Source organism: Astatotilapia calliptera, chromosome 1, assembly GCF_900246225.1.
Source record: "Astatotilapia calliptera chromosome 1, fAstCal1.2, whole genome shotgun sequence".
Lineage (NCBI taxonomy): Eukaryota > Metazoa > Chordata > Actinopteri > Cichliformes > Cichlidae > Astatotilapia > Astatotilapia calliptera.
The window spans coordinates 32,907,343-32,935,318 of record NC_039302.1 but is presented as its reverse complement, the minus strand read 5'-3'; the positions used below and the strand labels follow the sequence as shown (position 1 = coordinate 32,935,318).

General features: G+C 38.3%; 1 protein-coding gene across 4 annotated transcripts in view; it reads left to right on the top strand.

Moving 5' to 3' along the window:
• The window catches only part of LOC113026367 (multiple C2 and transmembrane domain-containing protein 2-like), a 45,037-nt gene extending 17,593 nt beyond the window's left edge, over nt 1-27,444 (top strand). For 3 of the 4 annotated variants that reach the window (XM_026175071.1, XM_026175079.1, XM_026175088.1), the window contains 21 exons: nt 440-487; nt 1,418-1,535; nt 4,313-4,455; nt 4,808-4,884; nt 6,688-6,802; nt 6,968-7,000; nt 8,523-8,693; nt 11,471-11,601; nt 11,769-11,949; nt 14,481-14,574; nt 14,664-14,766; nt 14,949-15,051; nt 15,234-15,335; nt 15,453-15,527; nt 16,577-16,696; nt 20,693-20,806; nt 22,595-22,636; nt 24,413-24,522; nt 24,778-24,887; nt 25,393-25,490; nt 26,482-27,444. In XM_026175071.1, the coding sequence (XP_026030856.1) occupies nt 440-487; nt 1,418-1,535; nt 4,313-4,455; nt 4,808-4,884; nt 6,688-6,802; nt 6,968-7,000; nt 8,523-8,693; nt 11,471-11,601; nt 11,769-11,949; nt 14,481-14,574; nt 14,664-14,766; nt 14,949-15,051; nt 15,234-15,335; nt 15,453-15,527; nt 16,577-16,696; nt 20,693-20,806; nt 22,595-22,636; nt 24,413-24,522; nt 24,778-24,887; nt 25,393-25,490; nt 26,482-26,529 (2,136 nt within the window). In that variant the 3' untranslated portion in view covers nt 26,530-27,444. The remainder of the gene's footprint in view (nt 1-439; nt 488-1,417; nt 1,536-4,312; nt 4,456-4,807; nt 4,885-6,687; nt 6,803-6,967; nt 7,001-8,522; nt 8,694-11,470; nt 11,602-11,768; nt 11,950-14,480; nt 14,575-14,663; nt 14,767-14,948; nt 15,052-15,233; nt 15,336-15,452; nt 15,528-16,576; nt 16,697-20,692; nt 20,807-22,594; nt 22,637-24,412; nt 24,523-24,777; nt 24,888-25,392; nt 25,491-26,481) is intronic. The other variant, XM_026175098.1, reaches the window with a different exon arrangement.
• The last annotated feature ends 532 nt before the right edge of the window (nt 27,445-27,976 follow it).

The following is a 27,976-nucleotide window of genomic DNA, read 5'->3' as shown; positions in this document are numbered from 1 at the left end:
CATAGACTTACAAAAAAAACTCTGGGAGATTATCTTTAATTGTATAGAAACTATAATGAATACATCTGAATACAGCAATCTATATTTGAATTCATAAAGAAAGGAGTGGTATGTATGGCAAAATACCTTATGTTAGGTAAACAGTTACAGTGTTTGCAGTTACTCTGAAACCCAAAGAAGAGAAGCAAATTAGGGGAAAAAAGTGGAAATTGCCTAGTAGATGTTTTTTGGGTTACCTCTGTTCAGTCCCCAGGACACAGGAATTTTTAATAAATGCTCAGAGGATTTGTGCTGGTGGTAGAAATACCAAGGAGAGGGCAGTTCTGAGCCTTTAGCTTTAGCTGAGTGAAGCTTTTTCATCAACAGGAATTTTACATGTTTTGAAAGTCTTTGTCATGTGTCACATGGTTTAAAAAAATATTCATCTTTGTCTCTGCAGTATGATAACGATTACAGCAGTCACATAAAGGAAGGGGACCACCAAAATGTAAGTGCTACTGTCTAATTTGTAGTTTGTAAGATGATTTTTGTTGTTGACTGGTTAATATGCAAATCAGCTTTAGGCACGACAGGAGAAAAGGGTTGCGTCTGACAGTTTTATCCTAAGTTGCATCTTTGTGGTTGTAGAATTTTGCAACGGATTGTCCCTTTCATGTCTCTATGCTGGTGGTTTTCAGCATTATGCCATGCCAACAGCAGTGTGGGTCTTTGGCCGACGCGTGGTTATATCAAAGTTTAATTCCAGATTATTGTGCTCTGTTTAGAATGAGATAGAACAGTAGGCTATTTGTGGTTCAGCATCCAGTGTGTGTTGTCCATCTTTTGTAGCCGGTCAGGGTTAGGAAGCTGAGCTGGGGTGATTCCAGGGTACTGGGGTTTATTGGGTGAAAGATTCATGGCTTGCTGGAAAGGCTTAATAGTGATTAAATAATCCACTGCCTAGACGAGAAGCATAAAACTGCACAGAATACAATCTTTTAAAACCTGTAAGTGAGTATACTTAGTTTTTTTTAATTAAAGTTGTATAAATGTGACAAAAATAATACAACCCAAACAGTAAAGAATTAGGAAAGCTGTATTAGAGTCTCGTCAAATTCCTGCACGTGAACAACAGTCTGACTTGAAATCAGTGCATGAAAGTAAAATGAAAGAAGTCCTGTGATAATTTTGTTGTTAAAGATTAAAAAGTTATTCTTCACATAAATAGAGGTGGAGCTATTATACTGTGGTTAATAGCATTACTGGTAATAAATTTGAAGTTTAAATATTAATGGTGCAGTGACCCATAATAAAGGCAAAAAACTGTTTTCTGATCAGATACTTCCTGATTAAAAAGCTGCCCAGTTTGTGCGGAAGTAGATGGGGCACTTTGGTAATACTACTAGTAGTAAAGTAATAATCTTGTTTTTCTATTCAGTATGAGATGGACAATGAGGCTGTGAACATGTCTGAGAGTGCCAGAGATTCCCAGAGGTCCTACCTGCTCACCGTTAACTTAAAGGAAGGACACAACTTGGTCATCAGGGACCGCTGTGGTAAGGAGCTCATATCGGCACTACTACAACTCAGCTTTTTGTTCCAGATTATTGTGATGTACAGCAACACTAGCATTAAAATACACAGTCTGAGAAAAACAGAAGATCAACAGGCGCCGCTGTGATGCTGATTATCATCCAGGAAACAGGATCAGTGCAGAAGCAAGTAATACTTCAGCACAGTGGAAAATGAGAAGTGTGGCAGTGGAATCCTATTCAACTGATGAAACAAAATGCCTTTACCCTCCCACCCGAGGATCATTGTCTGACTAGAGCTTCATCATTTTAACTTCCCCAAATTTTCCTCTGCATATGATTACCTTACTTGAAAGTTCAGTGTGCTGTAAAAGCAAAGATGCAGTTACCTGTTGGTGTATGTTTATACCTTAGAGCTACACGCCTACTTCTTTTTTTTTTTTTCTGAAGCTGTGGCTTAATTCTGACTAGATCTTACAATGACATGCATCACGTATTTTCTTGTGTATGCCTGTGGCAATGAGTAAGTGTTACTATTGTTATTGCTTTGTCATCTTCTCATACTGAGAAACGTATCTGAGTTGACTTGCTAAATCTCTTAAACTTTATGAATTATAATTCCCGTAAACGTGGACAGATGCTTGGGCCTACAAAGGGGAAAAAAACCAAAAACGAAACCCTCCGCCATTCCTCATAGTCGCTTTTCCCCCCCCTGTATGTGTCAGTGTTGACTCGTGTGTTTGGCCTTGACTTGATAAGGACAACCAGGAATGTCTGTTTTGATTACACGCAGTGTTATTAACTCCAGGGACACAAAAGACAGCTGAGTGTCAGGTTAGCTGTGAAGCTCTTGTAGCAACACGAGCAGGATTCCTTGCAGCAGTTTAGAACCTGTCTGAGCCACACCCAGACCAGCAGTCAGTACAGAAAGCCTTTCACTCTTGGATTATATTTTCCTCTTGAGTGTGCCTGCATGTTGACACAACCAGACTGTAGGTAAAGATAAGATGGAAAATAAAGAGGATGACAAGAGGCAAGCGGATTTGGTTTCACCACATTGTTAAGACCACATGGTGGTTTAAAAGCATGAACAAGCTTTTATTTTTTTGGTTTTGATCAGATTATACATTCAGCAGTCGCAGCATGCGGTGGCAGCTGTTTTGCTAATGACTTCTTGTGTGAAGGGTCTATAAAGCCTATTCTAATAGCAACACCACAAAGAACCGGGCAAGCTCATGTAATGTAACGAAACAGAACAGTCTAAGCTCCTCATGAAGTTTAAGCTATGATCACAGCTGTGTTTGGTAGACTGCTGCCCTCACCTGGTTGATTGAGAGACAATTCAAAAGATACACCTCCTACTTCCTTTACTCTGAAGTGAAAATGATACAGAACAGCAACAGAAAGTGAGATTTAGAAGTTTCAAAAGTGACTCAATGTGGAATTTGTAGTGTTAATCTTTGGGCCTGCCTATATATGTTAGTGTTTAAAAGAAACTCGCACAAAACCTGCAAAAGTGATGTTTTCAGTTGCAGTTAGTTTTCACACAGGAAGCTGAAATGTGATTGGCTATTGTTTCAGGAAGTTGTGGTTACATCGGTTGGGACCACATCCTCCATACAAAAATGAGAGATCACACAGAGCAGGTCAGACCTTCTACGTAATAGTGCAAATTGGTACATTTACATAGAAGTTGAAAAACAATGGAGTCAGTGTTATTTAGAAGTAAATGTCAAGTTGTCAAGTATTTATTAAAGACAGTCATGATGACAACGCTGCTTTTGAAAGATGGAAAAGAGAAGTTGCAATAATCATGCTTTGTGTTCTGAAATAACATGTCCTACAACTCATGATGAATATTATAATGTTACTAAGTAGGATCATGTCATTTTAATTTATTAAACATTATAGACTTTATTTCACTCAGAAATAAAAAATAATTTTATATTCTGGGGCTACACAGCAGGATTTGGGTTTATCTAGGTAACTTCTTATTTAGGTGTGTTGCCATGCTAACCTAGGCTGCAGACCTAACATACACGGAGCAGGTTGGGTTCAAGATTAAAGATCATTAAGGGAAAAAAATCCCCAGTTACTGACCAGTTCTCTGAAAATAGTGTCACCATTCCTGGAAAATCCGTCAGGCTCGTCTGTGCAGATATCAGGAGGGTCTTTTTTTTCTTTATCTTTCCTTTTGTGAGGATTATTAATAAAGAGAATTTTAGATGAATTATAGTTTTGTAATAGTCATAAGTCTGTTAACTTCCACAGTCAGCATTTTTTGCTTGCTTTTCTTCCTGCCTTCAAATAGGTTAAACTTTATAGATTTGGTTGGCATTTTTCAGTCTTATTGACCAAAATCTTTAAAGTACTCACACAGTTCTCGCATACTTATACAGAGATTCTAATACTAAATTACTATAGAGTGCTTTTGCTCTCACATTGCAGATTTCTCTGCAGCACGTGTTGCTTTCAGTCTGTATTATGTGTTTAAGATCTCCGTATATGTCTGGGGTCATAATTTTGTGCTCCTTTGTAAAATCAGCCACTCTGCTAACAGTGCATGATTCCACCCCTTTGTGTGAATGTTCTCATAGCCTGACTGGGAAACCCTGGGTTAATTTGGTGTGTTGTTAAAAGCGATGGCTGATTTTAGTGAATCAAGATAATGAATAAATACCCTACTTATATTTATCTTGCTTCATATTACAGGGCCCTGATGATGTCATTCCAAAAAGTATGTTTGTTTGTTTATTTGTTTGTTTGTTTTCTATTTACTGGTTTGCAATATTCATTCTCAGGTACCAGCGACCCCTACGTCAAATTCAAATTGGATGGAAAAACATTCTACAAAAGTAAAGTGCTTTATAAAAACCTCAACCCTGTGTGGAATGAGTCCTTCTCTTTGCCCATTAAGGATCTGAATCAGAAGCTTTACATCAAGGTAACTTTTTTTTTTTAATGGTCAGTTTAATAAAGGTCATGTCAACAGTGTGGGAAATAATGAATGTGAAAGTTTTAATGAGCAGCTTTAACACTGAGAGTCATAGTCTGTTGTGGAAATGTACATGTCAGTGCATGTTTTCTATCCTTCGTTATGTAGTTAGGGTGACATTTTTTTGTCAAAGTGTTATGAAAATCAATGTATGATTAGTGTCTGTGCACCTTCATAAATCCAACAAAACGGCTGTTATCACTCTGTATGAGTTTTCAAGGATACTGCAGTAGGACAGTCAGCACAGTTCTCCTTACATGAACTGTCTTGTGTTAAAGGACTGTTGATGTTTGATATACAGGTGTATGACCGTGATCTTACAACTGATGACTTTATGGGTGCTGCAAGTGTCCTTCTGAGTGGTCTGGAGATGGACAAGTGAGTATGGTGATGTGGAAGTGCTTGAAGCAGCTGGACAGAGCTCTGTTGAGGTGTAGCATGTAAATTATAGTGATCCTGGAATAATAAAATTGGAAAAATAATATTGAACAAATCACCAGTTTTCTCAATGAATATATTTCTAAAGGTACTATGCAATGAAATTCTCACTAGATGTTGGCAAAAATGCATCTAATCCACACAAGCAAAGAAATCAAACCATAGATGTCCATAAAAGATGTGTTTCTAATGAGAAATGACACAGGGAAAAAGTATTGAACACCTGAAGGAGGCTCAAAAACCTTTGCAACCTTGACCTGTATGCACGCTCATTACCTCCCATTTCTGAAGAAAACATATGTTGAAGCATGTTTAAAGTTTACTGATCAACATTTAGACAAGGCTGTGAACATACCAGCAGTAAAATTTGAAGGTGAGAACATCATGGTGTGGGGCTGTTTTCAGCATACGGCATTGGAACGCTTCATGTAATTGAAGGAAGGATGAATGGAAAATTGTACAGAAACATTCTTAATTACAAATCTGTAAAATCTACCAGGAAGATGAAGAAGAAACGAGGGTGAATGTTTCAGCAAGACAATGATCCCAAACACACAGACATGGAAACTTTCAGTTGGTTTCAGAGAAAGAAAATACAGCTGCTAGAATGGCCCTGCCAGTCTCCTGACCTGAATCTAACTGAAAATTTGTTGAAAGAACTGAAGCTCAAAGTTTACAGAAGGGGCCCAGGGAACCTTCAGGATTTGAAGGCTGTTTGTGTGGATGAATGAGCCAAAATCACATCTGAGGATGGATGTAACTAGTTTCTCCATACAGGAGGCTTCTTAAAGCTGTCGTCACCAACAAAGGCTTTTGTTTAAAGTCTTAAATAAATTTCAGGTTATTGAGAATCTGTTGAGAATTTCATTTCAATAGCACCTTTATATATACCTACTTATAAAATTGGTGACGTGTTCAATACTTGCTTTACTTCAGTATGTGAAATAAACTATTTCCAGGCACTGCATTGGCTCAACCCATTTATGGGTTTGGCAACGCAGCTGCATTTAGCTTATGAGTGTTGAACTTTACTTTCAAAGCATTTGCCCATTAATTATTAACATTGCAGTGGCTGCTTTTACTGTAGAATTTATTTTTAGAATGTGTAGTGTGTCTGTAATGTGGGAACAGTTTGGGATTATAGTGTGGGTGCTTTTCCACATTTCTACACTCCTCTTTGAACCTGAAATAAATTACCTTAATGAAAGTAACCTCCAAGAAATTGTCACCAAGTTATCAAATGCCTCGTTATTCTATCTAGCTCAGTTCTATACCAGTTTGTGCACACACAACCACTCCCACTTATGTTTATGGCCTTACAGTGAGTAACTGAGTCCAGGTGCATCTAAGACAAAGCTGCAGTGAGTTCAGTCTGTGCCCTCGTGTAGCTCGGCTTGCCAGTACAAGTGTTAATTTGACCTGAGACCTTTGCATTACCCCAGTGTTAATTAAACACCTCTCTTGTCCTTTGTCAGCAATTTAAATATGAAGAAGTAAAATTAATTGCATTGCTGTGGTATCATATTGCTCTAAGCATTAGTATTTAATGCAGTTTTGCTCTGCATATCTTTTAAACATACTTTTTGACAATTATTGCATAGAATACATTTTCTCTAGTTCATCTCCTCAGTGATCTGATGCTTATATTTTTACATCCTGTGGTGCTTGTTCTGAATAAATTCAAAGGCATGCTCGATGGCACATGACTGCCCATCTCTCATCAAAAACCCGCTTTGTTTTCAGGGTCAATGAGATGTCTTTGCGCCTGGATGATCCAAACAGCCTGGAGGAGGACATGGGCGTCGTATTGGTGGACTTGAGTCTGTCACTCAGAAATGGAGACAGCAAAAGAAGCAATGTATATCAAGCTCCCTCATGTATTTGCTCCATGCTTTCAAGCAGAAGGCAGACTTGTCGTGCATTGCATTTATCGTATGTCTGTGTTTGTGTCTCTGTTTCTGTGTAAAGCCTACTAACTAGTGTCATTTTGTTTTGCACCTAAAATGCATGCTCCTGGCGGCAGAAATGGCACCAAAAACGAACACGAAGTAGTAGGGTAAGGCATGGTGGCTGGAACACATAGGAAAGACTTCATGGACCCTTCATTCTAATCAGTATTATACAGATATCTGCCAAATATAAAAAGGAGAAAAACAAATGAGGCCCATTGGTCTGGTGAATTTTTTTTCACACCATGTTCAGGTTTCACGATTTTTCTAATTCAGCTCAAATTGGTAACAAAAGGTAATGTAACAAAAATTCTGACAGTAGTTCCTTTAGTTTTGGCAGTTATCTGTGCTTCAGTTGATTCCACAAGAGGGCAGCAAATCATTTTATTTCACAAATCAGGGCGCAGTATCTTGAAGAAATTTAACAGATGTACTCAGTGGTTTGAAGACTAAACTCTTTCAGTAGTTGTTAGTCAGTGTTTCCTTAATTAACTGACTGGACATATTCCTATTTGGTACTAACCTATATACAAATCAGGGTAAATTAAGTGTTTCAATATTTTCAGTGATAATTATAAAAGGATCCCAAATACAGAAGATTCCTGATCCCAGTTAACTTGATAGCAGCAGACCAGCTAAAACGAATATAGAGTTTGTACGTTGTCGCTTTCACTCAATGACTACAACATATGCATTAAAAATTAAATAAACCTAAATTCTTATTTTTAGCCCAGACCTGACAGGCTATAGTGGAAGTCCCATAACAAGGTCACACTTATTATGGCACCTTATTATCCTATGATGATAACCATAGGATTGTTCCAAGAAAATAAAAATAAAATCCTGTGATCACCTTTGACCATTATCATAAAAAAGCACAGATGCTTACCAGCATTTCCCAGTAACAAGTCCGGCTGTTGTTCTGCCTGCTCACTGATGAGGTATTTGACTCACAGAGTTTAGTTGGGGAATGCATGCTTCTTTTTGTCTGCCACGCTATTGTCTGCAGGTCCATTCTATGTACTGCATGAAGCGATGCTACGCAAGATTAGACAGCTATACACGTGGCAACATTGCACATTCGCAGGATTAGTTAGAAAAGCTTTTGACTGTCTGCATGCCTATAAGTTTGAAGTTGTTTTCATTGTTGAACAGATGTACCTACTGTGTGCATGTGCTTCAAATTCTTCTTGTAGTCTGCCAACTGCATGCTGTGCAGCTGTTAATTAAAAAAGCGTTTTCTGCATGTGTCATTACAAAGTTGGCTTGATCTGCAGTGATTGAATCTGGCTTAAAGTTATCTCAGGGGTACACTGTGTCTCTATATAAACTCAACTAATTATCTTAAAACATGGCTTCCAATTATACATGAAAGCTTTACCTAATCTCTGAGAATGTTTCATTTACCTGTCTTCCATGGGCAATTGTTATGTCTCAAACATGGTGGTGGTGGAACTGCAGGAAACTGAATTTGGATTTTCTTTTTTCTTTTTTTAATATAATATTTTTTTTGTATCCTTTAAAAAAAGCTGAAATTGAATGTATTGATTTATTTTTTTTAAATTTAAAGCATTACCTCTCATTCCTCTCATTATTATTATTTTTTTTTTTGTATCCCTACTTTTGCAGGCTGGAAAGCATTCTCAGCCTATTAGTTTGTCAGAAGAGCTGAAGAAGAGTCAGCTGTGGACAACTGTTTTGTTGGTGACTCTGGTTGAGGGTAAGAAGCTGCCGGTGGACAGTCAGGCAGGTCAGTTCTCCGTTCTCTTCAAACTGGGAGAGCAGCGATACAAAAGCAAGGTATATCTCAACAGAAGACTGTTGCTCTTAATTTTTTCCTCTTCCTAATGTGTCTTTGTGATTCCTAACCCTGTTCCTTTTTCCCTTTTGTAATTTAAAGTGTGTAGATTTTTTATGTTAGCCTAACCTCAGCTGATTTCCAGTATTCACAGTGACTTATATTGTATTTATTCATTTATTTAGTTGTTGTTCTCTTCATTTTGCTCTTTTTTTTGGGGGGGGGGTGAGTATTCCACGTCATTCTCGATAGGTGTGCCCGTAGAACTAAAAGAAAATAAATCAATCTGATGTTAGTTTCAGGTAACACTCCAACTGTTATATATTGCTCTTTGCTCTGGATAAAATGCCCCCTGATGATGACATGAGTTACTTTGGCTTGGACACTTTCTTATTTCTTAATTTAAAACCCACAAAATCAAATGAAATTTGAAAAGTGAATTTTCAAGCTAAATGATGCTAACAAGCTGCATTAAATTTAAGTCTATTCTGTTTTCAACTTAAGGACATCATTTGCTCAAATAATCATTTAAAATATGACTAGATGTGGATGTTAAGCCTTAGTAATCTTTTTCTGAAAGATGCATGGGGTTGGTTATTCTTTGTTCTTGTTTTCATGTCAGCTTAAAATGTATCTTCAATCTATAGGATTATTAGGCCCAAATCACTTTAAAGTGCTTTTATTAAAATATACATTTGCAGAAAGGCCACATGAGGTTAATGCCATTGCACTGAAAATAGACTTTCAAAAGTCATAAAAAAATCCAAATATTGATGTAATAGCTGAATCGGTAAACAGATTTGCATTTCAAATTGATTTATAGTTTATGGTGCATATTCCAGAAGATTTTATATTTTTCAAAGGTCTTAGGCTCTTTAACAAAAAAGCATTTGTCTTAGTGTTATTTTATATCTTGTGTGTCTAGTGATGAACAGAATTATCACATTTTAATTTTCCCATCATTCCTGTTAAATAAAATGCTGGCAGACTAGTTTTCACTTATAAAATCTAGAAACATTTGTACACATAAATCCCACTGCATTATTAAACAATCACCTAAAGGCGATTCTTATGAATAGCAGCGTAAATGTGGGATTAACTAAAGTCATTATCTGCAGAGGCAGGGTAAAACAGGGTGAGGGACAGCACAGCTAAAAAGATGACATTGCTAGAATCTAAAAACATCACACATTTGCTTTAGTGCAAAATCCAAGTGACAGGTCAGTTATCTTCTGCCATTAACATATTTCAAAGTTATTTCAAATATCTGCTGTTATGCAGAAGCAAAAAGACCCAGGCAATACTGAGGGCTAGTTTCCAGCAGTGCCAGGAAAAGAGCAAAAAAATGATCAGGGGGGTCTTGTTAAACCCATTTGCAGACTAGAAAGTACTTGTCAGAAGTAAGTGTTGATGGAAAACTTTCCTTGGTTCAATGTATGAGCAAAGGCTAGCAAATTGGGAATGTACAGAAAAACAAGGACCGGGGAGAAAAGAAGGTAACAAATGTTCCAAACCTGGAGCATTTGGGAGGGAGTTGCCTTTGGAGAAAGGTCGGCGATGGCTCTGGGTGTCTGCAGGCAATAGAGATGCATGGCAGAGGTTCTTATAGGTTTGATTTTCCACAGATGGGTCTGAGGACTTGGTTATTAATAGTGGTCTCCTCAGTCCTAGCAAGTACAGACAGAATTTTATCCATGACTGAATACCATCAAGGAGACTTTTGATTGGTCCAGAATTTGTTGTGCAGCGTGACTATGAGCGCAAATATGCAGCCAGAGTCAGAATTATCTTCAGCCACAAAAACATGGAGTCCTGAAACAGATGGTGTGCCCCCTGATCTCACAGTCGTCTGGGATTATTGTACATGGAAAAAACAAATGAGACAGTCTACATTTCTTTTGTTTGCTGCACTTTACGCAAATGAGGGTAACTAATAAATAATTATTGTTCAAAGTAACCTCACTTTGTAAAACTTAGTATTTCATTGAGCATTTTTGGTTTCCGTTAACTGATACTGGGTTTATCAGAATCTGAATCAGAATACTTGATTAATCCCGAAGGAAAATGGGGAAAATAGGCAATACAAAGATGCCTTTGGTAGTGCAAATGTTAAGCCTAACCCTATAATCTTTCATGTGACCATAGATCACATGGGGGGAAAAAACCACAAAGCCATGAAAAAAGAAACGGGCCTAGAAGGGATCTAAAATGGTTTTGCAGCGTGTAATATGACATGGCCAGTGTCTGCTGCATCATCCAGCTCTCCCGGCAGCTGGATGATGTCTGGCGCTGATGCTCACTTTTATGCGCTGTTGGCTGCGTACTGTCATTGATGGTTATTTCGCGATCGTGCAACATCATGCATTACACATCAAAGCAGCGTGATAACGAGCAGCATTGCTGATTTTCTTTTCCTTGTCTTATATCCAGGTGCAAAGTGACGGTAATTATCTGTTCTCCTGTCCATCTCCTAATGTGAGATGGAAATTTCTGATGTGTCTATCAGAAGCTGCTAAACCCCAAAACTAGTCTGTTTAGAAAAGAAAAACAATTAAAGTTAACATCTGGACATGATGCAGATACTTTTCTGAATTTTAAATAAAGGCCAGCTGGAAATCTACAAACACGTCAGTCAAGTCTGTGTTTTGAAGACTTTGCAAATACGCTGACTTATATAAGATGTTTCTTCACACTTTAAAGTGAATTTCAGTGTCATTGTTAATTGTTGTGAATTTTTAAAAACAACTTTTAAACAGTTTTCTTTTTCTTTTTGATTCAGGATCACTGCAAAGTGCCAAATCCTCAGTGGAGAGAGAGGTTCACCTTCAAACAGTTTTTCAACAGTCCAGAATATCTGGAGGTGGAGCTCCGATCCAAGGAAGGACGAAAGGCTGCGGAATCCCTGGGGAAGTGAGTGTGTTCAGCTATTACAGTATTTATTTGTGTGTGCTTGCCCTTTAATTAAAATAAAAAGTGGTTTCTGGATTGATTGATTTATTTAAATGAAAGCTCTTTGCATATTTTTTGTGTGTGTGTGTTTGATCTGGCCCAAATGTGTGGAACTTGTGTGTGTACAGGCGTTGCGTGAACATGTCAAAAATCCCTTTGGATCAAAGGCAATTGCTAGAAATGGAATATGGGGGAGGACACGTGTGTTGCCTCCTTACGCTGACCACGTGCAGTGGCGTCTCCATCTCCGACCTTTGTGCCGCACCACTCAGTGAACCCCGTGAACTTCAGAACCAGCTGGACAACTATGTCAGTATTTTTGCCGTTTAACTTCTATTTATACTGCACTCTACCACCAACATGTTTAAATATATAAACACTTTAAAATGCATTTTCACTTTGAACAAGCCTATTCTCTGCTCTCAGAATATCATTAGTTGTCATTGGCATCAACTCCACAAGATGTTGTTTGTGTATTGTCTTTTTGCCACCTTAAAACTATCTGGCTGTTTTTCTCCGACCTGAATTGCCTGAGGTGTATATTTATCTATCTGAAGGACTGAACGCTGGGACTGCTGCTACGTGATTGTAAAAGTGTGCTGAAACTACAAAAATCAAATATTGATACATTAGTAACAAAATAAATATAATGGTGTGCTGTTAAACACACATAATTAATGATTTAATTTAAATCATTTCATAAAAAAAGTTCCAGCATTCATATGTCATGCAAAAACCTGCTTCTTTTTAATTTTGTCAGTTTTAAAAGTAATTGAATCACTTATTTATGAATACATTTCATCTTATCCCCTTCTATTTATTTCTATATTTTCTTATAACATTTCTTTAAGAGAGCTGAGCTCAGTGCCCAACAACACATTTTGAAAACAGGTGGAAAATAATACACAAGTGTAACTGTATATGTTTACATTTTTTTAAATGTCTAAATTATAATGTAAATATTAAAATAGGAAAAGTCTTTACATTGGGGGAATGATACTAATATAGGTAAAGTAATACAGAAGCAAATTAAAACAAAAGTATTAATGCCACAGTTTACATTTAGGCTAGTATGTACATTTAATTCTAATATTTTGGTGCATTTTATGCCATACTTGCTGAATGATTAGCTAATAGCTGGCTGTAGCTCAGGTGGCAGAGCAGGTCAACCACTAATCAGAAGGTCGGTGGTTCGATCCCAGGCTGCCTCCTGGCTACATGCCAAATGTCCTTGGGCAAGATACTAACCCCATGTTTGCCTACTGGTGGTGGTGAGAGGGCCCGGTGGCGCCAGTGTCCGGCAGCCTCGCCTCAGTGCACCCCAGGGCAGCTGTGGCTACAATGTAGCTTGCCATCGCCAGTGTGTGAATGTGTGTGTGTGAATGGGTGGATGACTGAATGTAGTGTGAAGCGCTTTGGGGTCCTTAGGGACTGAATAAAGCGCTATACAAATGCAGGCCATTTACCATTTTAATAGCGTCTAGAGGGATGCTGCGAATACGTTCCGTATAGTAAACCATGTTTGTCATTAAGCTTGTTTTTAAATAATCCAGTGCATTAACAAACAACAATAACAACAACAACAACAACAAAACATTTTGACATCCATGTTTTGGGGTTTTGTTCTATTTTTTTTTTTTTTTTTTTTTTTTTTTTTTTTTTTTGTCCTCCACAACTCCATCCTTTAGCTTCGACAGTAACTCAGAAAATACGCCCTTGACACGACTTTAAAAGAGCAAATCTTCAGCTAAGTGAGCTAACTCAGAGTGGCTGTATTCTGTTTATTAAAGCTAGTAAACATGCCAAGAAAAACTGTTTTATTGTGTCAGTCTGTAGAGCAAACATCACATCTAACCCTAACATAGGCTGAAAACACGCATTTACTAAACTAATAATTGGGCTTAAAATACAAGTTTGAAGAACTGAAGTGTAAATATTTAAGTCAAAGTCATCCTGAAAACCTACAGCCCTTTCTGCGCTCTGTGTTAAGGGCCAAGAGATGGCAGTATGTGCCTGGTAATGGGTTAGTGCTAGGTCTGTGTTAAGCAAATGACATTCTTTCGTGACAAGTTACTTTTAGGCAGATGTGTCTGTGTACATCTAAGAAATTTAAGGTCTGGAAATGCAACCTGATCATGCAGCTAGACTAGCAATGAAAAGAGATGCCGTGACAGAAATAAATTTAGCCCAAGAAGGGAAAACAAGTCCAGATTTTAGCCATTTGGTAAACTGTACTTGATCATGTACAGAGAGGAATAACTACCTATAGTAGATTGTTTTGGAGACACCACCCCATTGCAGTCTGCCTTAAACGCTGTTATCAAAAGCTTTCACTTTAAGTGCTATGCTAGTTCATAGATGTTAGATTTGCAGCCACTGGTTTCTTTTCATTCCAGAAAAGTATGAAAATACTTGCAGTGACTTGATGCTTGTTTGTGATGTGTAACGTACTTTGGTAAGCATTCATTTGCAATTGTGTGGCAGCCCAGTTACAAGTATGGACTGTTTTGAGCACGTGCCTTGATAGTGTATTTAAGGTTTAGTGGAAAATGCTGATGCCTAAAACTTGCAAAGAAAATTTTTGTTTTGCAATATGAATAAATTTAGTTGATGCCTCCCTCAACTAGCATCGTCAAAAGGTTTAAGGTGTAAGGCTCAAAAGGTTTTATGGTTAAGAGTATTGCGGAGAACCTGAAGTAACATCTTATGCTGTCACATAAATCTGGTTTTAGATTGAAGGATTTCTTATTTTTGTGCATTCACTGCTGAATTAAACACTCTATTTATGCTTTGCAGGTTTGCCAAACCTAATTTTTCTTGTCTGCTTACTGTCTCTCCAGAGTTTAAAAAGGTCCCTGACAAATCTCCGTGACGTTGGATTCCTTCAAGTCAAAGTTATTAAGGCTACTGATCTGATGGCGGCTGATTTAAATGGTATTTCATGCATTTAGATTCGTCTTAATGACAAATTTAAATGAAACACAAGAGCCCTGCTATAAAGTTTTGAGTGATGTGTTTTGCAGGCAAGAGTGACCCTTTCTGTGTGCTGGAACTGGGGAACGACAGACTACAAACCCACACGGTCTACAAAAGCCTAAACCCAGAATGGAATACAGTCTTTACATTGTCAGTTTGGGTTTCTGTTTCCACACCCTTTTTGTTATTTAAAGTGAAACATATTATTGAACATTACTTTTCTTACATTACTGAACCATTTTACTGTTTTACAAATAAATTGAAATATCCTGACATATTGCTATACGGTGTGCTGATTTGTAGGCATCTGACCTCGTTCTATGTCTTTGCAGCCCTGTCAAAGACATTCATGATGTTCTGGTGGTGACTATCTTTGATGAGGATGGAGACAAGGCGCCAGACTTCCTTGGAAAAGTTGCCATTCCTCTGCTTTTGGTACGTACAACCTCACTAAGAGTCTGTGACGTAGACAATAATCTATTTGCACTCTGTCTAAATTAAAGTGAAGAGGGCGATAACACTCCAGCAGGCTGAAGACTTGCTAAGATGTAATCCAGCGTGACTGATGGTCAGGTTCATGGCTGAGTTCAGCACCTGATGCCCTTTCTGTCCTGCAGATCCGCAGGGGACAACAGATTGCCTTCCCGCTGAAGAAAGAGGACTTAGGCGAGCTGTCGAAGGGGAGCATCACTCTGGAGCTGGAGGTTATTTTTAACCCTGTAAGTAAAGGTTCACCCTGCAATGAGGACACGATGGCTTTGAAAGGCAGGCCTCATTCTGTCGTCTTCTTATTACTTCATCACTTTTTTTTTTTTTTTTTTTTTTTTTTTAATCAGGTCAGAGCAAGTATTAGAACCTTCCAGCCGAAGGAGAGATATTTTATGGAGGACAATCCCAAGTTTTCCAAAAAGGTTTGATACATCTTTTTACATTTATTCACAATTCATAGTTAACAAAGTATATTTATGAATGGGGAAAAAGTAAACAAATAAATTTACTTTCCATAACATCAAATTAAAATTTCAAGTTGCTTGTTTATTTATTTTTTTCACTGGTTAAGTCTTCTGAAACTCAGCTGGAACATTTTTTTTAAATGGGCAGAAAATGAGTCTACAATTATATTGATAATCAATTAAAATTATTTTGTGAGCAAAAAGTCCCACTTTCAGTTTTTTCTGGTTGAAAATGTGTTTTTAAACAAATGTGCTAGATGTTAAAAAAGTAAAATAAAAATGATTTTAAGAAATGTGATATTTTTGTGATGCTGAAATATCTGCAACTTCAATCCAAAAATTTTTTTGGAAACTAAAAAAAGACATGACAAATTGAACAAATGTTAACATGTTTTTACCAATTAGCTCTTTAAGAAATGGACATAAAAAAATTAAGTACTTTTTTTTTTTCCTTTTCTTTTCTCTGGAAAGCAAAATGACTCCAAAAGCAGACCTTCCTTTGCTTGAATTAGTTGAATTGGGCTTTAATTGAGGCCAACTTTGACTGAATTCTTGTTCACTGTTCTGCTACATTAGTTTGATATACAGTGTGCAAGACAGGGTGCGAGACAGGGTGCCTGACTGTCTGTACTTCCCACAAAGACTCATTGTTGTCAGACAATACATTGCTCACTAACGCCAAAATTGGCTTACACACACCGTGGACTTGGTTTGTAACGTGCAGGTTTTCAGTCTGTTTTAATATTGAAAGACCTGTTTGATGAAATCAGGTCAGATTACTGACATTTTTTGCCCCCTGACCACAGTGGCTCATGCCAAGGCATACCAGCTCCTCTCGCTATTCCTCGAGCTGACTGGATGCTTTTTTTCTTTTTTTTTTTGAAGTGTGGTATGGGTGGAACTCCTTACAGAATTAAATCCAAATACCCTGAAATCAGTATCAACTATGACCATTTTTTCAACACAGCTACTGCAGTATTTAACTGCTTTGTGTGTTTGTCTTTCAGGCTCTGGCCAGGAACGTGATGCGTGTTCAGACATTGTACAGGGCAATCATGTCGACTCTGCAGTACATCAAAAGCTGCTTCCAGTGGGAGAGTTTTCAGAGGAGCCTGCTAGCCTTCCTGGTGAAGTGCTTTAACTGCTTATCAACACACTATCTGCATTTCCCTCTGTTTTCCCTCCAAGGCTGCGGAAGACAACCGCAGTCTGGCCAACCCCTACTTGAACTCTCCTAGAGAGAATCTTAATCAATGCAGCACTGGGCTCAGCAGAAACACAGGCTTGGCCCTGGCTCTGTGTTGGAGTGGACGCTTTCAGTGTTGCATGTCTCCTGGATGTAGAGTTAAGCCTCAGCTGGAGAGAGTAGAGTCCCACCGGAGTCGAGATAGTCTATTTTTGTTCTGCTTCCCTGACAACTCATTAACCCTCTGTCCGGTCTGTGCTCGGTGTGATTTAGACCCCATTATGCAGACAGAAGTTCAATTAAAAGGCTCTTCAGAGATAAGGCTGATTCTCCGTCCTGTCATTGTTGAAGACAAGTGTTAAAGCAAATGTGAAGACAGAAACATGGGAGTAGCCTTTCAGCCTCTGTCTTTAAACTACAAAATAAAGTGGGTGCTGATCTTTTTGGAATTATTCTTTCAGAGATCTGGCGTGATAAAAATGGCATACAGCAAGTTGTTCATTAACCATGCAAGCAATCAAGGTCACCTAAAGTTCCTTTTGTTTTTGCAGCTCATGGCCTGTAGGTGGCAATAAAGTTATGTCAAGCGTTTAGACTTTCTTAACAGACTAAAAGAGATACTGTAAGCCAGCCAGTGGTACAGTTTGTTCAATTTGCCGTGAAAAATGGGAGCTGCAGCACAGAGCTGTTATCTGAGCAGCAGCCACTCTGTGTTTTAGCTCTGAGTCGTGCATTTCATTTTTCAGCTTGGGATTACATTGATCTAAGCTGTGCCGCCCCGGATGAAGTCGGGGTCAGCGTACTTTAATAAGAAACTGTTTGCAATATTTGGTCTTTATTACAATATAAGAAGATTCCTATTTACATAATTATGAAGAATGTTGCGCACATACTGTGTTGATTATAAGCAATGATATTATTATTTTACCTGACAGCTGAGACACACATACGCTGACGGCGACATCATACAAGCAGGAACAAGTGCACAATGTACACACACATCCTCCCACTGCATCTCGGTGTTTGAAAGACAGTACCATCTGTACTCATGTTTTCACACTAATGCTCGCTGCCTTTTCAAGCCTCAGCGAGAAGAAATAAATGGCTGCTTAATACCACCACATAAGCGTAATGAATCAAAGCTTCACTCCTCATGACAGGATACAGTGACGAGCTACCTGCACCATCTGCCGATTGTCAGTTAGACAAAGAGCTTTCGTCAGTACAGTATGCTTTAGATGTGCCTTGTTAGGTAGTGGTTATCTCAGTGAGAAGCCCCAATCCCAAAGGTGTTAGTCTTGTCCTAACCACTGAACTATAATAGATCACACGCTGTTCCTCTCCTTTACTTTATTTCTGAAATAGCACTTGGTGTTTAGCTTTTCTTTTTATGGGTTACCATTTCTTGTCGGTGCTCTGAGTCAAGGGGGAAAAAAACACTGAGCCTGTTTCCAAATAGCACTCTTTTTTTTTTTTTTTTTTCATATTCTTATCTGTCACCCCACAAAAAATGCAGCAACAATGTTGAAAAGAGTGTGGTCACATGTGCATCCACCTCATCCTCTTTTTGATTTCTGTGTTATTTTCTGGCAACTTTGTATCAACTATTTCTTAAAAGGAGGCTCTACAGGCATCTTACAGTGCCTCTAAATAATTTTTAAGTCGCATTAATGCCTTTTAAAATATATACATGAAATTTATATAGTTTTGAACTAGATTTGCAATATAAACTACACACTAACATTGGCAAGATAAATTGTGTCTGTTCATCCAAAACTGATTGATTTTGGAGCGTGTCCACAGTGCATTTACAGTATTGCTCTAACCCTCCTCACCCCTTTACAGCAGGCTACATAATCCTTTAAACCATGTAAGTGACTGTCAGTCTAGTGACTTTTTAAGTGCTGAAATAATTGGAGATAAAGCCAAGTTAAATTTGTAACAGTTCTTATAATGGTTAATCACTGGGCGGTATTTTAGGGAGTGGGTAACACGCTCAGTGTTACAAGATTTATTCTCACTCATTCTTCAGTTTATAACACATGAATATGTAGACCAAAAACCTGTGCTTAGACTTCAAGGTTTGACTGCTATATCCTTACTTATTCTGGCATAGCCATTAGCTTATGATGTTTAATGTTAGGGAATCGTTTTAAATTTTGGGTGTGTGTTCAGTTTTGCGACTGTATGACTCTTTTCCACTTATACCACTGTTAGACTACATTTTAACTGTTAGTATTATGCCATAATTGTTACTTGTGGGTGCACTAGGTGTGCTCTTCACTCACATGTTCGCACTAAAAAAACAATGAATGGTCCAAAGCGGTTTTTGTGCCATGCAAACCCTTCCCCCAAACATGAGTGTGGAAATCCTGCTGCTTTCTATAAATGCGCCAGCCTCCAGTTCAGTAGCTGTCCCAGCATAACATATCCTTTTTCTTTTATTTTTCTCCCCCTGTGATGTGGATTGTATTCCCAAAGTCCCCTTTTGCTGTTGAAGACTGTGTAATGCTTCTCAAGCTGAAATGGGCTACAATTATCACAATCTTTATGGGCTGAGTATACATTTCCACTAAAGCGTGACTTGGCTTTCCCCTTACCCTCGCTCTCCCAGTCATTACAAAGTCCTCACTAATAAAACATAACCCTTCCAGTGAGGAACTGGTTTCATCTCCTCTCCCAGGCCCTATTTTGGCTTGTGATAACACAGGCAAGAGCGTGCTTGGCTTTTTGCACATTAAAGCTGATGGTGGTGGTGATATTGGCGGAGGTGGTGGTGCTGGTGGTGGGAGGGGCGGCACTGATCTGCCATCTTTTATGTCAGTTGGTGCCTCAGAGGAGAGTGATGTCTTCACCAGATGTTCTCTTCTATTTTTATTAGCATATAAAAACCTGTAAACCCTTCCCAATGCTTTTGGCCCGCTGCCGTTTTGGCTTGTACTACCTCTCTGATAGGATTATTTTATAGTTCCATTTAGCCATGCAATTGAGATATCACAGGCTATGTTTCTTTATCCTTTTTACCTTAGCCACACAGGTGGAATGTGCATCATAAGTGCCATTATGGATGTTAATTGCACATTCACACAGAAGCTCCCTGAGGCTGTAGTGAATCGGTCAGCTTTAATGTACAGAAGATGAAAGGGATGGAGCAATTAGAGCTATGTGGTTAATGTCAATGCATAGTCAGGAGTAAGTGTAAGTCCTACTGAGCAGAATGGTTTTCTTTTGCTGTATATACAGGATGGATGTGACCTCATGATGTCACCAGTTGGTTTGCATAGTCCTCTTTTGAATCCTAAAGCTGAGTTTTTTTGGCAGTCACCGTCTTGGGTGCGTTTTTGTTTGTTTGGTTTTTTTTGTTTTTAACTGGATATGAAAAACAAGCAGTAGGTCTGACTGAGAAACCAAGGACACTGCACACTCACAGGGTAACTACTTGCCAATCTCAAGGTAGCCATGCTTATTCTCCATTTATCTTCTAATCAATTATACTCTAATTCAGGACCTGATGGAGATCATTTTCTGTTAGATATCATGTCAAAGAGCATTAACATGTGGCTGAGACTATTAACTCATCAGCAAAGTGTTTATTGAGGTTTGAATTCAAGAAGTTGGGTCATTCTGTCATAGCTTTTTATGGAATTGAACTTGATTTTTCAACCAAAGGAGTCTTCCCCTTTAACAGCAGATTGGCATCACTTTTTAGACCTAGAGCCTCTAGCCATTTATATACCATCTATACCTGCACAGCATATGCAGTCTAACTGCAATTAGTGTGCAGAGTTTGTATAATGGTAGGGCAGCCTTCATTAGCTTGACCAATTATCTTACAATCAATTTAATAACAGATCGAATTCCTGTTTGGTTGATCTAAAATGTAACGCTTCCCCTTTTGCCTTCATTGATGTCTGATTTCTGGACCCTCTGCCCGCAGGTGTTTTTGGTGACAGTATGGTACTGGGAGTTTTATATGCTGCCCCTCTCCTTTGTTCTGCTCATCTCGTGGAACTACCTGCAGATCCAATCTGGACGGGTCAGCCAGGATGTGGTGAGTTGAGAGCAGCTTTGTCAGCCTTATCCATCTTCTCCTCTTTCTGCCAAATGACCTGCTGGCTCTTATTCACGCTTCTTATTTCTTTATTTTGTAGAAAAACAGCCTCTTAAGCCACATTTTGTTCTCATAATTAAAGGCTGGTATGTTTCCATAGCAACCCGTCGCACATGGCTACATAATACATAATAATAAAATAACACATAATACATAAGCATTGAAAACTCACTGAATAGACTAATGTAACAGACCATTATAGCCTAAGCTAATTTACAGCGCTTGTCCTTTACTAACGCAGTTTTCTTTTTTCCCGTTCCTCCTCTAGTTTTTGTCCTCGGCTTCACTGTAATTGGCCTGCTGCCCTGTTCTTGTTGTGACTGGTCAGATTAGAAAAAAAGTTTTTATCTCTTACAATGTCACAAGGTCACAATGCTCCCTGCTTTTTTTTCCCCCCAATGTAACACTCTGAAGAAGTATTGAATGTGAAACACAAGGTCTGTTTAGAGAATGCATTAATGGTGGTTCAACACAGAATACATGGTAGCAAATTTTATACACCAAGCTCTGCTCACACAACAATACACATTCAGTTAATGTGTTGACTATTTTGTTCCCAATTAATTAACTTTTCAGGTGATCTGTGTAAGAAAATTGTAAAATATTATTATTATTATCATTATTTTTTTTTTTTTAATTTGACTAGAGCATATGCAATCATACATAAGTCAAATGATCGGTTGATTATCAAAATAAGTAACAATTTAGAACATTAAAAATAGTGGGCAAATGTTTTGCAGAAAACATTATTGGTTCTATATATGTAAGTATACAGTGTATATGTCCTCAAAGAACCAGATCTGCATGTTGATCAGATCATGCACATAGATTCATTTGTCACAAGGAAGCATAGGGTAAAGATTTATAGAATTTACTTTGGAAATTAATGCAACGCCCTCTGCAACTGATTTAAAGTTTTTATTCCTAACTATGAAACAATAAAAGTTAAAGTTTGGTCAATAAACAAGAAAACATTCAAAAACTCATCATATACAAACTCTGAGCATATTTGGGTTTAACTATATCTGATATCATGTCCATTTCAAACCTGAAAACACACAAATTTGACAAATTTATCATGTGAAATAACCTACATGGATTTTTTTTAAGTGCAGCATCCTGTTACAGATCAGAACAAATGATCAATGTTGGAGTAAAGATTTTTTTTTTTTTTTTTTTTTTTGCCATGTTGTGGGCAGCAGAAGCAAGGTTTAGACATAACACTGATATATAGCAAGAAGCGTTTTTTCTTGAGTTGGAAAAATGTGCATGTTTATGCTCATTGTAGCCTGAAAATAGCCAGGCAACTGCTGGGGGTTTGACTTCTTAATGCTGCACTAGCTAGATGCTCATTTTAGGTAGTAGGCTAAGATGAGATGATCGGGGTGCGAAACCAAAACAGTAAAGATAAGAGCGGAGAAACAAAAACAATGAGCTGAATCATGCTAAAACACACAGCACCGCTAAGTGGGGTCATTCTAAGTGGGCTTGACCTGTTGAGCTATTTCTCTCGCATACAAGCAATTGTGATCCGGTGCTGATGGAAAGGTATTAATTAGCTATTAGTTCCTGAAAAGTCCACTGTGTCCTGTGTTGGTCAGATTTTCTGCAAAGTGTTTCAGGAGACTGATCTCAGCGTCATCTCACAGTCCCAGTGAGACGAGCTTTATTAAGTCTGATAATGAAATTCTCATAATTTCACCTCTCCGTTGCAATTGTTTCTTTCAGACCAACTTGGATTTGGCGGATGAGGATGAAGACGATGAGAAGGTATGCGCCTCTGCCAGGTGTTTGCTGACTTTTGTATGCTGCTCAATAAAAAAAGAATTTAGCTTCATTTTGTTCATGTTGACAAAAGGTATCTCCCTCTGATCTATGGGTCTGTGTTGCTAAGCTTTTTATTCAGTACTAAATCTTCTGATGCATTTTGATTCCTGTCAAGCACCAGTTGTATTTTTTTGTAAACTTGTGCTTACCAAAAGACATTTGAGCTTAATGAAGACCTCACCAACCCGTTTCCACTTGTCAAAACACATTCATATGCAAATAGAGGGGTGGGGAAAAGGGTTCTGCTGCATTTGGAAAGTCCCTCAGCTTAACACACCATATAATACCATCAATATGGAACTAATGACGGCACTTAGACATGCTTTTTCAGAGCTCATTTTGAAAGTTTATCTTGAAAGTGTTAAAATGCTTTCAGGCAATGAAATATTTCTTCAGGGTGACAGGAGTTTATTGTGGACATTTTGAATGGCCGGCATTGGCCTGATTTAAAGTGGTTCTCATACTGGTTCCAGTGGGAATGTGACCCTTAAATGGCTGAAGTGGTTTAGTGCAGTGATGGATACTTCACTGAGGTGAAGCGAGATTTGCCTCACATGTGGTTTTTCACATTGAGTCACTGTGCATCTGGAATATCCTTTTGCCCTGTCCCCCAATAACTAACGCTGCCCCCCCACCATCCACACATACCGCAGATCCTCTCTTTGGACCTATAACCCTTCTTTAGTCTCAACGCATTTGATGTGGACATGTGGCCATGTCTCTGTCTGAAGTCTGGCGCTCACTCCAGAGATCTTCGAGAGGATCTGGCCTCCTCTGTTTACTTAAAAGTCATTTTTCCTCCTGGGATCTGGAGCAGCCTGAGAACGATACTCTGTCTCTTTCATAATGCGATGTCCAGTCCTTTCACATCTTAACTTTTTTTTCTCCTTCTTTTTTTGTTTTTGCATTCACATTTTGCAGACACTCTTCATCAGAGTTGAATGAGTGTGTTTACGGGTTTGGTTTCCTGGTATTGATCAAAGCTGCGGTTTTGGAAATGTTGTAGCTATCAGTCTGTGCAAACAAAGCTGAACAGGCAGGGTTAGTTTATACTCGAGCCTGCAAATTCCCACAGAAGTTTTGTTGTTTAATCTACTTTCAAGTGTCCATACTTTATTTCAAATGTGTAATAAATAATACTGAAGTCCAGTACAAACTCTATATACAAGAGATTATTTTATTCAGCCTTTATTTTTAATTTATTATTATTATATTTAGAAGGGAGAGCAAAAAGTGGTGGATATTGCACCATAACATTTACTAAGTAACTCTCTTAGCAAAAACCAAAGCTTGTTTGGTGCTGATTGCAAGCATTAAGAGTAATTTAATGAGCTGCACGTCTGTCAGTCTGTCACAAGCTATTACTGCAGGAATATTGTCAACTGGTGCAAAACCTTTAATTAGAACCATGAAGACACGGTCCTTCATTTTTAATTAGTACTTAAAACAACACAGTTTACACTATTACTGTTCATTACCTTTTTTAAATTCACATCTTTGAGAGAGCTTTATTCTTTTTGCTAAAAATATTTTTGCTCCAAATAAAATTGGCCATATTAGGCAAAAACTGAAGATGCTTTGTATTTATCTTTTTTTTGTTGTTGTTGTTGTTGTTGTTGTTTTTGAGGGTTTTTGCAGTTTTTTCATGACCACTGTGTTGCCTTTGAGTGTTTTCCAAAGCAGATTTTTCTTTGTCTTTTTTTTTTCTTGCTGCTTTAGGAGTCCGAGAGGAAAGGGCTCATAGAGAAAATCCACATGGTCCAAGACATCATCCTCACCGTTCAAAACCTTCTCGATGGGATCGCTTGTTTAGGGGAGAGGATTAAAAAGTAAGAGATAACAATGTATTGTAATTTCAGAGCTGTATCCATTTGATTTTTCCAATTCAAGAATCAGACATGTTTATGACTGACTTTAATTTTGTCATTTTCCTGAAATGTGTTAATAATTATGCATCATTTATTTTTGTTGTTCTATGTTTTAATATTGCTCTAATAAGTACTGTACTTTATGTTTATTTTCACTGAATTAATGCAGAAAGAAAATCCTTCCTTGACTCTGACTGATGTTTTCTTATTTGTCAGCATGTTCAACTGGACCATGCCGTTCCTGTCAGCCTTGGCTTTGTTGGTGTTCATCACTGCAGCAATTATCACATACTTCATCCCTATACGCTACATAGTTTTAATATGGGGTGAGTTGTAGATGTGGTAATTATTTCATTTCTTTTGTGTTCATTGTTTTGTGTTGATGACAAATATCTTTTTCCACTATTGTAAGTGTTTGTCGTAGAAAAAAGCCCCTCCTCTACTTTAATTTTTATCTCTTTTGTTTGAATCTTTCTATTATCCAGCAGCTATGTAAGGCCGAAGGAGTATTTGCTCCATATGTTTCCGGCTGTGTCTTTTTAACATTTGCAACTTATTATGTTAGTGATGTTGACTATGATGTATATCCTATTGTTAAGACTTTTACTGGATAAATTTATTGGCTGAATGACTGGAGTGTAAAGTGGTGTAAGTCTTCCAGCTATAAAAAGTGACAATAACACAACAAAAAAGGCACATACTGGGGATACTCAAAGCAATATTTCTTGGACAGCATGAGTCTCCCCTGCAAGTATTTGTTTGTATGGAAACAAAGAGCACAGCCACAGGAGACTAGTGTTAATGATATGTTGGTGTGAACTTTTGTTTTAGGTATCAATAAATTCACCAAGAAATTACGGAACCCGTACAGCATTGACAACAATGAAGTGCTTGATTTCCTGTCGAGGGTGCCTTCAGATGTGCAGAAGGTAAGCTCCGCTGGATCAGCCGGCCAGGAAGCCCAAAATCCCAGAGCCAGCTAGCTTTGCATCTTACTACAACAACTCCCAGGCATTCTTTACTCTTGTCTGTATAATTAGCTCCATCTGTATAATTATGTAGCCCTGTATAATTTTGGTTGTGTTTTGGTCCCGATACATCCCTGGTGGAGGTCTGCTGCTTAGCAGCTTTGTAACGCAGGCTGTTCCCAGGCTGAGACGGGAGACGCTGCTGCTGCTGCTGCTGCTGCTGGTGTCTCCTGTTCGTACTTACCAACACTTCAGCTTCAAAAGCTGTCGTGAGTGTTATGGGGTCCTACTGAATCTTACATTCAGTAAGATTCAAAATGGTTACCTTGCACCTATAAGCTATATAAACATTGTTTTTTTTAAGTGAGTACTATTCACAAGTTTCTTTTTCATTCCTCCTCTTGCACATGATCTCCGTGCTGACCTCTCCTCTCTTTCTTCGCACTCTCCTTTCTGTCTTCTCTCTTTTTACCCGCCGTCGTCTCTGCTCCTCACAGTCCCTGTCTCTCTAAGCTGTTTGACCCCGTTTGTCTCTTCTCCTTCTACAATGCCCTTGGGCCACTGGGTTGCGTAACGGTGACTTTCCAGTATCTCTGTTTTGTTGTTGTTGTGTATGAACGATGACTATGGGTCTCCCTCTCAGTGCTGGTAGTGACAGAATTTTCTTCTTCTCATTTGCAAAAAAATATTACAACAAGTGAAGAAAACACATTTTAATTTTACTTAATGATGAAAGTATCCTAAACTTTTAAACTAATCTTTTTTTGACCACTGTGTACAAAATAATATACCGTTCCATTATCAGAATATCAAAGTACGCACCCTGTAATGAACCTTAAGAACTCGCTGCTTTTCACTTCATAAATGGGAAGAATTTAAACTGCTTGCTTCTGTTGTTGTCTAAGGTACTTTTGTTTGATATTTTAAATTTATAAAATGTGATGATTTCCAGGTTCAGTACAGTGAGCTGAGAGGGAGCAGGAAGAAGAAAGTCTTGTAGAATGCACTGTGGATGGAAGACTGTATGAATACTGGACCCGATGCTGCTGTGTGTGGGATTCCCACCTAAAAACACTTTCAGGAGGATGGAGGAACTGTCTGAGCGCTGCGGTCTCTCACTTGGAGTTGGTTTCAGGTTGTTCAGCCGGCACGAATCCTCATTCACTGCCTCATTCAACCAGCACCTAAACAGCTTTCAGCCAAAGATGTCCTTACTGAGGACTTTTCACAGATTACTTTAAATATTTACTAATGTCTGTGCATTCTATGTACAGTTTACTCTTAAAGATTGATAATTAGAAGCTGCTTTAATTTATATTCTTCGCCTCGGGCTGTGCCATCTGGAACTCAACTGTAATATTGGTTTGTAATATGATTATACATGTTTGTCCTGTACATATTTTAATTTACGTAACATACTTAAAATCTTTTATGCAATTTAAGAGAAATAATCTTTACAGTAAATTTCGAATTAAACATGTTACTTAAAAAAGGTATATTTTTCTGGAAGTGCAAGGTCTCTGGTTTTAAATGTTAGTGATGATTTACAGGCGCAATTATTTTAACTTGCACCTTTTTATATGTTTATATAAATGGATAATGTAAAGTTGGCCACAAATTATGCATCATATTCCTTTATCTTTAAGCATAGATAAAGTGATATGCTCATAAAATGGTGACTAATTTTATTTTTGCATGATATATGGGCCTATTTTTACATGCAAGGATATGTGCCTACATTAAGTTTTTAGATTGCTTTCATACATTCTATACAGAGGACTGTACTCTGTTGTTTTTACTCTTTGCTTGTTAGTGGGGTGGGGCCACTTCTGTACACACTTTATTTATTATTGGCAATCACTGAAGAAGACTTTGTGTCCTTCATTTCTAACAGCAATAAATCTGCACACAAACACTTGGCGGTATGTTATCTGCCTCTACTCTCTCAGCTCTGTGCTGCATCTCTTTGAATTCATCTGCAAGCATCATCTATCCTCTCCCTGCTCCCTTGCTGCAGGATTGTGGGCGTCTAACAGCACCGTTTCAGAGCCCCCTCTCTTCATTAGGCTTTCATGAAGCAAGGCAAAGCCGTGCGAGACCTCACCGGCGCCCGGGCTCCCCGCTGCGTTGATGGCCCTTGGGCGTCGCCACAAGCAGGAGGACCTGCCTGACCTCCTCTCAGCTGCTGTGACGAGATGCCTGCAGCCAGCATCCTATCAAGCACAGCAGCCAGACAATCCTCTGGTACTGGGCTGCACACGGCTCAGGAGGTGGATTTTAAAACCAGCCACAAGCAACAACAGCCTCACTAATTTAAGGATTGGAGAATTGGAATAGTTAAGATGTTGCTGTTCCGAGTAATACCCTGGGTTTTATGGCTTTTAAGTCAGAGCGCGTGGGCTCTCAGTTAGCTGCCTCTTAAATGAGAAATGAGGAAAATTAGAGGA